General features: G+C 42.1%; 1 protein-coding gene across 4 annotated transcripts in view; it reads right to left on the bottom strand.

The window, feature by feature from the left end:
- The window catches only part of CHODL (chondrolectin), a 33,106-nt gene extending 20,427 nt beyond the window's left edge, over positions 1 to 12,679 (bottom strand). For all 4 annotated transcript variants that reach the window (XR_008578678.1, XM_054837343.1, XM_054837356.1 and 1 more), the window contains exon 1: positions 12,491 to 12,679. Coding sequence is in view for 3 of the 4 variants with exons in the window: in XM_054837343.1 (XP_054693318.1) it covers positions 12,491 to 12,581 (91 nt within the window). In the remaining variant the exon portion in view is untranslated. The remainder of the gene's footprint in view (positions 1 to 12,490) is intronic.
- Positions 12,680 to 14,479: the final 1,800 nt, after the last annotated feature.

Genomic DNA, 14,479 nt, shown 5'->3' with positions numbered 1-14,479 from the left:
AATGTCATTTAGAAGCAAAATTATTGCTAAAGTCCCCAGCTCAAAGACTCATCTCCCTAAGAGCATCGAGGCTCAGTCCTAACTACACTCCCATGGGCCATGAGGGGCACAAAGGTTATCTTGAGTAACAAACATGACTCAGCTGGAGGTTTTGAAGATGTGAAGTCAGGTAGAAGATAAGGTCCCTGCTGGCAAATCCCATCCCTCTTCCTCTTGAACCTCATAAACTGACCTACAGGCCAGGGTCCGCTACCATCGGCGTCCACCTAGATTAGCGGGGAACAGCAGCTGCATGTGCATAGCACGTGTGAGGAGAGAACAAAGGAATGCACAAAGCCTGCTGTAGAAAATTCCATTATGCTTTCATATTGTGACTTTTTTTCTTCCCAGTGTAATGGATTCAGCAGAAACCACAGAGGAGCATTTGGTACAAAGGAATGTGAAATATTTAACACTAACCATAGTCTGAGAAGGCCGGCATGAGGCTCATGGAGGCCTCTGAAAATAAAGTAACAAAATAAAGACACAAGGACTTAAGTGAAAGTGATCATGAAATAACAGCAAGACAGAAATCTATCTAAATTAACCAAAATATTCCACTGGCTTGATAATATTTCTCTGCTTGTGTTATGAAAACTAGCCTTGGTCTTGAGCTTGTGTGAGCACATTGACCTCAGGGGCTATGTAACCAGCACGCAGGACACCAGGCACAATTTGTTTTCACCTGTCCCCGTGTCACTGGGTGCTCCACGCCAAGTCCCAGCAATGCACTTCAGAATGTGTCCCGTAAAAGGCTGAAAGGTATTAAATTCTCCTAATCACATTTTGATTCAAAGCTGATGCTTCTTGTCAACAGACCTTTGTATTATCCAGTCTGATTTTGATTGGGTTCAGCTGCTGGTCATGTTTTGATACATTATGTTACTGCTGTTGATGTTTTACTGCATCATATTTGTGTCCATCTACTGAATTTATTTTGGTTTTTTGATGATTCATATTACTTTTTTAAAAAATATTACTGTAATAAGATTTCATAATTACATTCTGTTTTCATTTACAATAAAAGTAAATTGCCATCTTCTCTCCCAAAGTTTGCAATAGTGAAGACACATTGTTCTCTAGTTGAGTCAGTATTCAAATCACAGATGTTGCTTAGCTCACACTCCTGAGCAGCTTAAGAAATTCTGGGTGCTCACAAATTTGCCATTCAAATACAAACTGCTATACAGACCATATGCCAGCCTGTATCTGTATCAGTATCTTCACAGCTAACTCTTCCATACCTTAATAGGTACTTTTTCCTTCGACCCTCCTAATAACCAAGTTCACAGAGAGAAGAGACATTCATTACTGATTTATATTTTTTCTGGACTAGGGGTTATGCGTAATTGTCATAATACATTTTCTCTAACATGTTTTTTCTTTTGTGAAAAGCTTTCAAAGGTTCTAAGTCCCTTTTAAGGGGTTATATAAAGTAACTGAGGACCACATTTGCCTGTTAAGTAGCTGTACTTCAGGTAGATATGTATACAGGCAGACAGTTTATATACATCATATCTTATAGTTACTAGCTTGTAGACAATGTCTAAGGTGGCTTAACAGAGACTGGCCCCAAACTCTCCTAAGCAAAACTCTATTAGCCAGACTTCTTACAATACTTTTCATAATGGAGTCACCTTCTTGCTAAATTCTTAGGCATTAGCATGTGAAAATTATACATGTACAGATAGAATAGAAAGAATTTGCCTTTTACCTATAATTTTATACATGCTGTCTCAAGCACAGGCCAGATAATCTATCTTTAGTCACTGACCATCTCATATCTTGTGAATTAGCAAGGATGATGACAGAGATCCTCAGACACCAGCCAAACAGCCATCTCTAGGATTAATGCAGCTCTTGCAGAACGAGAAAACAGGGGACGATGGAAGTCGTATAGAAAAAGAAAGTGCTGTATTATACCATTCATACAGAAGTTTAGTACAGTTATGCAGAATATGAAGATACACAAGAAGAATTTGTCCCACTCCAGTCCCTGTCTTCTTGATTTTCTCCTTTGCTGTGGGAAGTGATTTTCAGTTCATTTATTGCTGAAATTGAGTTTTCACCTGTATGTCGCCCTTTACTAGTGTTGTGGTTTAGCCCCAGACGGCAACTAAGTACCACACGGCTGCTCACTCCTTCATCCCCCGGTGGGAGGGGGAGGAGAATCAGAAGAAAAAGGTAACACTTGAGGGTTGGGATAGGGACAGTTTACTGGGATAGTAAAGGAAGAGGAAAACACCACCACCACCACTAATAAAAGAATATGCAAAGCAGGTGATACACAATGCAGTTTGCTGACCACTCAGCACCTGATGCCCAGCCAGTCCCCGAGCAGCAATTTCCCCCTCCCCGGCCAGCTCCTTCCCCTGCTAATATACTGAGCATGACATCATATGGTATCAAATATCCATTTGGCTAGTTTGAGTCACCTGTCCTGGCTGCGTCCCCTCCTAGCTTCTTGTGAGAAATAACTCTATCACAGCCAAAAACCAGGACATTATCCACCCCTTATTCTATGCCATCTATGTCACGCCCAGATCCTACACTTTCCAATTAATCACCACCACTTTTCTGTCTTTGATAAATATATCTGCATGTTGTGCATATATCATCCCCTTAGTCTACGGGCCATCCCTCTAAAATGTCCATTGAGTTCATTTAATCCATGACTTTGGGCTCCACCTCTCATAACAGCCTCTCAGGGGAGGGGAGATGGTGTGTATGTTGGATGGTTGCACGCTGCATCCAGAGCTCACAGCTGGTGTATCTGGTGCAGCCCATGCCCACGGTCTGTGGGTTGAAGGTGTTGATTTTGAGGAAGTTGCTGGGTGCCAGTTGCTGAAACCAGTTCTAGTTCCATCATTGCTGCACTTTGCACAGTTTCATCAGAGTTCATCCTTCATTAATTTGTGTGATTCTTACTGTAATACCATTGATACAGCATACAGCAGTTGTTGTAGTGATGACATATAATGGCAGGATTATTTAGCAATTAACATCATACAATTGAATTTATTGGCTATTCTCACCCAAAATCAGATCCCCTTGAGGTACACATTGGACTTCCCCATCCTTCCACATCACCCACTTAGGTGCACCCAGGTCCTTGAGCAAAAGCAGTCCCACAGACGGGTTTGCCTTTGCCTGAAGCAGGGCTAACCCAGACTGTCCTCCCTAACATATTCTTCATGTGCACTATGGGGACTTTATCCCCTTCTACAGTGCGTAAAAGTTTTGATTGGGCAGGGCCGGCTCGATTGGTAGACCCCTCAGTGTTGACTAACCAGGTGTCTTTTGCTAAATGTGTTTCCCAGTGTTTGGATGTCCCAGCACCCCTTGCTCTCAGTGTAGTTTTTAGCAGTCCATTGTATCGTCTGATTTTCCCAGAGGCTGGTGCATGACGGGGGATGTGATACATCCACAATATGTTTTCCCACAATTCAACCTGACCCATCGGTGAACAGGGCATATTGCTTATTTTCTGAGAGTTTGTGATAGAGTGGGGCCTCTTCACCACATGTCACCTCCTCCTCTGGCGATAGTCCAAAATCTCTGCCCTCTGGCCAGTCCATGATCACTTCCAGAATTCCTGAGTGACTTGGGTTTCTTATTTGAGCCCGCTAGAAACTGGAGCAGCATTTTTCCTGGGAGAATCCCCTTTTGTAATTATATTTTCTCTCAACTCACACACTCCTACCTCTAGGGTCAAGGTAGGTTTTCCATCCCACTTCCTCACATCCTCTCCATGGTCACACAAGTAAAATGACAGGGTGCCTTGTGGCGTGTACCCTCTATATCCTCTCTTGAGCAGAGGAATGCTTACTCCTAATATCCGAGATACTCGTCCATACAGATGGGGAATAGGACATATTCTCTTCACGTTGCTGGACCTTCTGGGACAGTTTCTCCACAGCTGAGATGAGGAAGGAAGAGAGATTTTCTTCATATTTCTGAAGCTGGCCAGCCACTTCATCCACCATTGGTACCTCTTCACCTTTCCAGGACAGTACTGCCAAGGAGTTGGCATATGCTGGTGGTGCACTCCGTGCAAACTTCCACCACATAGGTCATGTGCATTGGACTTCACCTGGATCTGTGGGTAACTGTGTTGTCCAGGTCATAATAAGCCATCTCACGCACAGCTAACTCCCTCAGGTACTGGACACCTCTCTCCATGGTGGTCCACTTGCCTGGGTGACATATAACATCTTCACTGAAGGGATACCTTTCCTTCACACTGAGTGAGTGGGAGTCACCTCCAGAGTCTGAGGGCTTGTGACCCTTTTGCAATCACCTTGTCAATGGACAGGGATCCCAGCTGCTTGGCTTCCCTATCCTCTGATTCCAGGCTACTGGCCCTGTTATCCCAGCATCAGAGCAGCCAGGTAACAATTTGCTCATCTGGATGGTGGCTGAAATCTCTTCTCATATCTCACAGCTCACTCAGGGACAGGGATCAGGTGGTTACCTCTGGATCTGTCCCTTCCACCTGTTCTTGTGATAGTCCTGGTTCATTGTCATTCCTACCTCCCTGCAGTTGTTTGGGAGTGAAGTCCCAAACCACTGGAGGTGAGAAGTTCTCTAGATACCTGCCCATATTCTCCCACATGCCATGTCACCCATGACTATCCAACCTCGGGGGAGATCTCTGTGTGGTATACTTAGAACAATTTTTTGTAACCCTAAACAAGACCTGGAACACATTCATGAGACATACCAATAGAAGCATGCTGGATTGAACATCCCAAGGGTATTTAAAATTATCAAAAGCTGCTGTAATAGCCTGAAGGAAAAAGGGGAGGTGAAAAAGCAGGAGAAAGTATCTCTGCCCATCTTCCTCATAGATAGGGTGCGATTATTAATCGATTCCTAGAGACATCATCCAAGGTACAGGCATGACAGCAATGCCACATACAAATACCAGCTTAACCTCATGATCAGTGATCTTATTATATCATAAGTCAATATTACACAGTACAGCAAAGAGAATCCTGACCCCTCTCCCAGTGGCGACAAACAGCACCAGAAGAAATACGTACAGCAAGTAAGGATTTATATACCACAGTCATGCGAACAAATAAAACACCATTGTGACCAGTGACTATTTAACTGATATAATAAATGGATATAACAAATTTGTTTTAACACGCTCTGGTCAGATCTGTCATTATCTCAGTCCTTCATGCCCCATGTTGGTTTAGCCCCAGCTGCTCGCTCACTCCACCCCCCTGGTGGGATGAGGGGGAATCACAGGAAAAGGTAAAACTCATGGGTTGGGATAAGGACAGTTTAATAGGACAGCAAAGGAAGAGGAAAATAACAACAACAATACTAATTACAGAATATACAAAGCAGGTGATACACAATGCAATTTGCTCACTGCCCAGAACCTGATGCCCAGCCCGTCCCTCAAGCACTGATCCCTCCTCCCCAACCAGCTCCCCCCTTTATATACTGAGCATGACATCATATGGTATGGAATACCCCTTTGGCTACTTTGGGTCAGCTGTCCTGGCTGTGTCTCCTCTCAGCTTCTTGTGAAACTTAACTCTATCGCAGACAAAAACCAGGACAACTAGTTACGCTATTATGCTTCCAAGCACTTTTGGGGACCAGGAGTTGACTTGGTTATTTCTGAACAACAACTGTTCTCAACAGACCCATAATAGCCACGCTTTTACAAAACCAAACAATCAGAAAAGAGACAGTGTCTGTAAAGGAGCATTGAACAGTGCTGATTTGAATATTAAAGAATATTACTTATAACTAACACCAGGATTTTGCCATCTGGCTGAATACAGATGCCACTAAAATGAAATCTGATAGCTCCCCTGCAAATTGCAGCAAGATAGCTGGTTAGTAGAATAGGTTGTTAAAAAAATATACATATGAACACTGATGACAAATATTAATCTAAATAGATTATTTTTGGGGAGGTTTGTTAAACCCTCTACGTGCTCAGAACCTGCACTGCTCCAGGTCTTGGGAAGATGCAAGCAAGGATTCCTTGTCCTGCAAAACACAGGTAAGTTTTTCATTGTGTTGAATAAAGCACTGGGAGGATTTGTCTTCCCCAGAACAGACTACAAGTTTGTCTGGATTTTCAAAACCAGGGATGCGTCATTTCAGATACAGGCTTGTTCTTGATGCACTGGGAACTGGAATACCTGCCCACATGAAAGGCTGCCATCTTCTCCAAGTGAAGTGATAGGCTTATTCACTCATTTCACAAAGAAAATAAACACACACATTTATTTCTTATAGTTATCTACTCAGCCCTGGCACACATGGCAGTGATCTCAGGCCACTGATAATGGAGCTGTGAAGAAGTAGCCTGATATCCAAATCTCATTAGAAACTAATCAACACTTCACCATCCATAATTACCCTTGCAGGAAAACATACGATTACAATTATGTAAATAAATACACAGTAAGTGTCTTCAACTGGAAAATAAATACCCATTTTTATGAAACAGTTTTAGTCACTGATTTGAGTGATATATCAGTGTCAAAAAAAAATCTATAAAGTATTTCCCAAGTACTTCTTTCCCACCTCTCAGTCAAATCATTAAAGCCTTGACAGTTTGCCTTTCTTCTAAGTGAAACATATCTACTTTTTGGCATCAGCTCTGTTTCAGATATCTAGCATATCATAAATTTAAAGCCTGAGATCCATTTAGCTTTTCCTGTAATAACAGTTTTCCTCTTTTCTGATCATTTGAACTTTACGGGTATATATCACAGGGCTGATCATGGCAGACAGCCACTTGCTTCTATAAGGGGCCAGTGCACAACTGCACTGTCCTAGGGGTTCATGCAAAGTACCAACATAGTTGCTAAGACAACCTCCTAAAAATTGCAAGTTGCTTTCCTTTTTCCCATGATAAGAAGGAACTGAGATTGGTGTCAGACCTGTATTTTTCCCTTGTCTGTCTTTGAGATGTCTAGCAATATTGTCACCGTGAGCAACGCAGGCTCCTTGGCGTCACCAAGCATGATGAGGACAATGCACTTAGAGACTTAGGGCTGGCATCCACAGAGATGATAGGCTTGCATTTCAATGTGGTATCTTTTCAACTGGCAGTAAGAAAGAAGTCACCATGAGCACAGGACATGGAGCATAAACATTTTCTTTTGCAATATATAATCAGGACCTCGGTTTCCCTAACAATGATTTGTTTGTTAAAAAAAAAAGCAAAACTACCCAAAATATAACACTCTTCATGGGTATAAATAACCCTATTCAATTCCACAGACACAAGCAAGCAGGCCAATGACAACACCCGAATGTCAATGGAATCTATTTAAGCCTATTCAAAATAAGAGGAAATATGATGTGTTAGAAAGATCTACACATCTACAAGTCTGCTCCAGGATGTGGATTATTTACCCAGGACTTAAAAAACACACGTACTGCTGAAGCTGTTAGCAGTGGTTTTGCTTGATTGTTTTCATTTTTCTGAAAAATCTTATACACACACAGTAACATAATAAATTTTTTATATATCACAGTCTGAAGACACACCAAGAGTGTTCCATTATTTCAGCTGTTTAATAAAAAAAGCATAAATACTGACACAAACACTGACAAGACTGGCAAATTAAGCTACTTCATCAATAGCTTTCTGTGTAGCTGTACAGACCAGAACAGATTTCCCAGATACTTTTAAGACAGACATAGTATCACATAAAGTGAGCCTAGAGTGATTAGCTGTATACTGCAGCTACATTTAGATTTAGCTAGAGCCATGCCAACTGTTTAGTTAGGACTCAGTATTTCTTAAGATTGCTTGGAACTGAAGATCCTACTGTCTGTCAGTGGTGGGAGAGGGGTCTGCTTCAGCAAGAGACTCAAATAACTCGCAACTAGTGAGTGACAGGTATGAGTATTACAGTGTAGAAATTACTATCAAGTTATTGCTTCATCTTATTTCACATTAGTACTATACATTCTTTTCTGATACATGTGAGATTTGCAAAGAGACAGTCATTACAAGAATTAGTTTTAAAGAGTAGTGCTGTGTAGAGCACTTTATGAACCAAAGCTTGTTCTCCTGCAAACGTCTTCTAATCAAGAAGTTTGATCTGCACAGGATCAGACCTGAACTACAGAGAAGTAAACTCAAGGTACAGAATATCACTTCAATAAGGTGAGAGACTTTTTTTGCACCCAGCTGCTGCACTGGGACAGCACACCAGCTTTGTCTCAGTGGGAACAAGAAAAGCCATGTGAAAGACAAGCAGACTATCCATACTGTCCCACATGTTATTTATCATAGCTCCTTCCATGGTAGGTATTTTCTCTTGGGTCTGCTAGCCAAGTGGGGTACTGGGGCTTGGCAATCATGAGTTTGAGAATTGCAATGCCTTCTTCTATCTTTGAAGAAGATACTGAGAAGAAGTTGTATTCCTGGAAAAGCAGCATGCTCATCTGAGACAAAATGCTAGAATTTTTCATCACTCCTTCCTTAGCCCCTGAATAGAGCCACAGTCTGGCCAACCTGCACAGCTCTCCCCCAGAGGCAAGGTAAGCTTTACAGGGTTGATAAAAGGGGGTCACCTTTAATATGGAAGTCTGATTCCTGAAACTGATTTAAGTACTTTGGTATTTCTACCCTGCTATAGAAGGATTCATCCACCATCACACATCTCAGGTTATCAAAACTGTTCTCATCTATGAGTCATAGCAGTTTACCTAATACAGAGTGTGTTTCCATGGGGTATTAAGCAATGTCTTGGTTAGGAGCAAGGCATGTTTAGTAGAAACATGTATTATGTCCAAGAGTCATCATCTCATTTCACTTTAAGAACCTAAATCATTGATTTGTCCCCAAGAAGACACTGCTCAGAATAGGTGCATAAGGAGACAAATTAATAAAGGAATCTACGAGAGTTAAGTGCCCAACCTCCCTTGCAGTTCTCAAAAATCTCAGTTTTAGTGATTACCAAAACCTGAACTGAACTAAAAGATCTTGTACCATGTGGGCATGCATGTCCATTAAAAGCTTTTCTAGTGTGGAACCAACTGCTGGTCATTCACAACAAAGTGTTGTGTTCAATACACAACTGTTGCATATGTATCCTGGAGATGAGACTGGTAGTGTTTTTTCAAATTATACTTTCTCAAATTCCGAGCTACAAGCATAGCTTAAAATTAACAGTCCACCCAAAAAACCAGTGTAAGTATTTTCTGTAGATGAAACCTTCAAGTCTGACAGACAAAACTCAGGTGTAATAAGCAGGCCAAGCCAATTGAACTAAATTAAATTGTCCCTTTTGAGAAAGGGTTTGTTATCTCTATTCAATTCATTACCTATGAAGATACTTCTTTAATTATCGTTACAATATTTTATGACCAACTCAAATCTGGTCATAAACTGTATGAATGAACACTTCCACATCCTTAAAGGCATGTGAAGCAAATAAGCCTACACTTTAGAGGCAACTCTTGCTGTTTCATAACCAAAATATTTTTCTTCATTTAGTGTTTTATATATATGTAAATACTTTTACACCAAAATAGATACACATTGCTTTAAAATACTATATCGGTATTTAATCTGCTGGTGATGCACAGCAACAGCAAAGAGCAAAATTTAAAAAGCCACAGAAATACAAAAAGACAGCATAGAGCAGTCATTAAAGTATAACATCTATGATTAATACATAGGCTGTTAAATGATTAGTAATAAGATTAGCTTGCATCTTTCCTGCCCAACAGATACTTAAAGTAATTGCATCTTTGCAAACTGCATTATCATCACTTCATGTTATTCATGATGTCATAGGACAGCAAGGCAGACTCAGCAGTTTCTCCTGAGCCTGCTTTGATTTTTTTTCTTTAAGAATCAATTCTCTGACAACACTAGATATTCTGATATGGAGGCTGTGAGCACTGCTCACAAAGATCTGTCAAGTTACATTAAGAATTACAAAGCATTTCTATTACTTCTCTGCAACAATTCAAAAATTAAAGATGACAAAGAAATGTGAATTGTTTGATGCAAATAATAATTTTAATTATATCCTAGTAAAATTAACATACTTGAAAAAAGAACCAGAAAACATTTATCAAAGGAAATGGCATTTTGAAAAGGTAGACCCTTCCTTCGCTGCCCTCTTGACACTGTGGTCAAAATGGTTGCAATTTTGCAATTATTACTAGGTCTGCTGCAAACTTACTGCAGTAAATGGGAATCTTTCCACAAGGTCCAACCAGCACTCAAGTCAGTTTCAGAAACAGTTTCTACGTGAGTGATAGGAATTATATATTTAACTTATTTGGAATGAGAGCAGTGGGATTTCCATTTATTCCAGATTTTCATGATTGAAGTATGAATTAGCAATTTTCCAGAAACAAATCTGTTTAAGATGTAGACATGTTTTTACATGTAAGCCTGTTCGAGTCCAAACTGTTGGTTCTTATCTAAGATAGACAGATAAGCTAGATGGAAGTCAGGTGGACAGCACACGCTGCCCAATAATTCAATAGTACTGTTTCTTGTTTAAAAAAAAAAAGCCAACTACTACTAGCACTAGACCTCTCCATGTGCATGTGGCAGGATAGGGGTGTGGTCCTTGGGAGAAAAAAGTTCTGCCAGTATTCCAGAATATTCTGGCACAAGCATACTGAATATCTTCGGCCGTTATTGTCTAGAGAATCTTTATCTAATGAATACGGCTTCAGCTAATACACCTGACAGTACATAAATGGTTCCTCCCGTGCCTTCAAATCCTCTCCTGTTTTCTACCAGCCAAGTATTAGCCACATAATACAGTGATATGAGACTCACAACATGCTTTAAAACACTTCAGAGAAATACGGGGTAGAGCCTGTATTCTTTCAAAACCGCAAAGCTTTAGTATATGCATCTAGGAACACTTTGACTAAGCAGTATACACATATTACACATTGCTTTAAAAGCTGGACCTCTACTGCTAAATATGTCAGTTAAATGCAGAAGGTTCAGCTAGAAGATTAAGGGACGGGGCTTCCTCAGCCACACATGCACTCCTGCACTAAGACTACTGATGCAAAATGCATCTCGTGGATGAGTAATCGTCACTATTCCTTAAAATAACAAATTGTTACATAGTATTCATATAAATTGCTTATCTAAGAGCTTTGCTCTATAGTATATGACTGTACAATTCACATTATAACAGAGGTAGAAGAAACATTTCGGGGTATGCTTTAGGCAGGCAAGTTTTTTCAAGATGTTGGAAGTACTGCTACTTAGCTATTGTTTCCTAGAAGATACAGTTTCATCAAAAGCCCAACAGCACATCTCAGTTCTGCACATGAACTTGCTTTAAATAAGACATCACCAAAATGGTCAGTGACTCTACTATATCAGCAACCAAGAAAATTTGCAGAATTCAGCAACCAGATGTTTGCTATAAAAAACTACAAAGTTTTCTTGACATGCTACCGTTACAGCCTCTGAAACAACTGCACACAAATAATTTGCATTGTTCGGAAGTCAGTTTGTAAAAAGACATGTTCTTACCTGCGTACATAGAGATTTACACACACAACTTGTTAACAAGTGCAGTCAAGTGTGTAAATCTTTGTTTCAAGACAAATATATGGATGTGCATGCACACCCAACGTGCCTCTGAGAGCTTGTTAGCTTTAGCTTGGAAGGTTTGACCCAAAGGGCAATTAAAAATAGCCTTTTCATTAAATTTAGCAGCTTCTGAGCGTATGCACTTGTGTGCTGGAAACATACAATGTGATCCTATATCTCTTATGCCTAAGCTCAAATTTAGATACAGATTTCTGAAGTATTGTCTTCCTCTCGGTTCTGAGAGTTGTAGATATACCCACACATAACAAAACTATTTATGCTGTACGGTCTTAAAAGTTTGCTTTTTCCTCCTGTCACAGAAAAAGAAGACACATTCCTGTATAAATGCAAACAAATCTCAATGTACAGCTACTCCTCAGAAAGACACTGTAGAAGTACATGCTCTATCTTTTCAGACAATTAAAACGGAGCTACATTATGCAGGCAATCAATCAAATCTAAAACCCTGCCTGTACAAGGCAAGACCGTATTGGCAGGAACTGACTTCAGACTGCTGCAGAAGTTTGACAGCCGAGTTTTGTGCCTCTGAAGACCCAAACCTATACTTGCTTCCAGCCCTGACGGGTGCACTAGTGCCCGCCTAGGCTCACCCGGCCAGGACAGGCTTACTAACGCCATCGCTGCAGCTGCTTAGAAGCCGCCGGGACAACAGAGGTGCGCCAAGTCGCTCGGAAGTCCATTTCACAGCTCGCCTCCAACACGCGGGTCACTCAACGAGTGGGTTCGGTCCCAGTTCTCCCCGCCCCCCGCGGCCCCTGCTCCTGCGAGCGCTGAATTCCCACACCGGCCCCCGCACCGACGCCGGACACGATCCGCCCCCGCCGCACACCGGCCCCGGCGCCGCGCACTCACCGCTGAGGACGCGCCCGGCCAGCCCCCCGGGCCCGCACAGCACGGCGGCCGCCAGCACCGCCGCCAGCCCCAGCCCGCCTCCGGACCCCATGGCGGCGGCCCCGCTGCCGTCTCCCCGCCGAGAAGCGCCCCGGGCGCTCAGGGCAGGCCGATGCCCACCGGCGGGGAAGGCGCGCCTACCCCGCTCCGCGCCGCTGCCTGCCTATATCTGCTCCCCCCGCCGAGGGCCGGCCCAGGCGGGCGGCCGGGACCGCCCCCGCACCGCCCCCCGGCAGGCCCCGACGGCGGCCGGACCTTGCCCGTGCCCCAGCCCCAGCCCCGCCGTGGCATCGGCCCGATTCCGAGTGGGCGAGGGACCGGTGTCCGAACAGCGCCCGCCCCTCTTCGCCGGCGGCCGCGGAGCTGGGCAGAGAGCGGCAAAGGTATCTGGTGTGCGGCACCCGGCTGGCTGCCGTCGGGGCTGCCGCGTCCCGCTCCGGGCGTGAGGCTCTCGGAGTGGCGGCTGCCGCCAAGCCCCGCGCTGACGGGTCAGTCGGGATTAGGAACCGGCCTCGGGCTGCTGCATGTGAGCGAGACCCAGGTCCGTGTGGGTTTCGTTATCTTTTAAAGGCTTTATAGACTTTCCTGGTCTGCGTTTTCTTCCCTAGCAAGAATAGAAATGTACTGTTGCCAACTTAAAAATGTATAAATATGTATGCATATATACAGGTATATATTCTGGAAAGTCCCCTTTTCTCACTGTCCTAGAAGATACTGTAGTCAAATTCACATCACTGTCGCTCTGAAAATACACTGTGGTAATTCTTCTGGACTTCTTCAAAGGACTGCTTTAAAGACGTTGTTCTTCAGAGTCATGTTAACATTTTTTCTACAGATACAATTTGTAGATTGATTACTTGTGTACTTGTGAATGCCTTGCTTTTAAACGGGATAGATCATTATAGATAGGTTTAAAGAATACCTTTTATGCAAATTATTTGATGATTTGCCCGTTGACTTCATCTTTCTCAGAACTTAACTAGAGTTCATATATATATATGGCATATTGGTAAGTCATTTTCACTTTGGAAGTTTATAGCCAGGTTTTGAAGCCAATACATCTCAGATTACTATGGATTTTAAAACACTTGATGGATTTTCTAGCTGCCTTAAAGCTACCTGAGATCAGTTTCTTTCTAAAAAAAAAAAAAGTTGAAGTTTATAAGTAGCAATGGAAAATTATTTCAAGCGCTGCTGTGTTTTGCTACCAACTTTTTCAATTTAGTAGCAGGCTTAGTTATTTGTTTGACTGATACAGACTTTTTCCATGTGGATTTTAGGCTTCCAAGCCAAAAACTAATTTTTTCTACATCTATAGGTAAATTGAGCTGTGATCTAAAACTGGTCATACTGAACACTACATTCTGAAGTGGAGAAGTTACCTCAAATCTCCATGGCATCCGAGACTCAACCTTTTCTTCATGTAAAGCTGATGGTATGCAGACAGAGAAGAGCATGACTAAACCCTATATGAATACAGTAAGAATTTTTAAACATGTTTGGTAATCAAAGCCTTTCAGCTCTATATGTTTTAAACCTATTCCTGTGTTGCAAATATGAGGGAGTTCAAGTTTGTCTGAATTAGCTTGGATCTCAAGTGATGTTCAGCCAAAGGAGGTGGGGAAAATTAGAAAGACATTGTAAGTTTTCCAGAGTGTAAAGTCTCCTACTGTCTCAGAAACAGCATATGGATAGTAAGGGTTGAAACCCTCCACACTGGTGGGAATCTTATGTTGAATACCAGCCGTAGATACTAAAAAGGTCGTCTTTCTTTTTCTTTCGCCTTTGCAAAACTTTGTTAGCTTGCCAGCTCCTAAAGCCACGTTGAAATAAAATAGTCATATATTCGCACAGCTAAAGAAAATCTCTAGGCATCTACAACACCATCTCTTTTCCAGTGGAATTAATAGCATGCAGAGGGAAACAAAACAAATTCTGTCTTTAGTAAAT

Source organism: Grus americana, chromosome 1, assembly GCF_028858705.1.
Source record: "Grus americana isolate bGruAme1 chromosome 1, bGruAme1.mat, whole genome shotgun sequence".
NCBI classification, from domain to species: domain Eukaryota; kingdom Metazoa; phylum Chordata; class Aves; order Gruiformes; family Gruidae; genus Grus; species Grus americana.
This window is presented reverse-complemented; position numbering and strand designations above follow the sequence as displayed.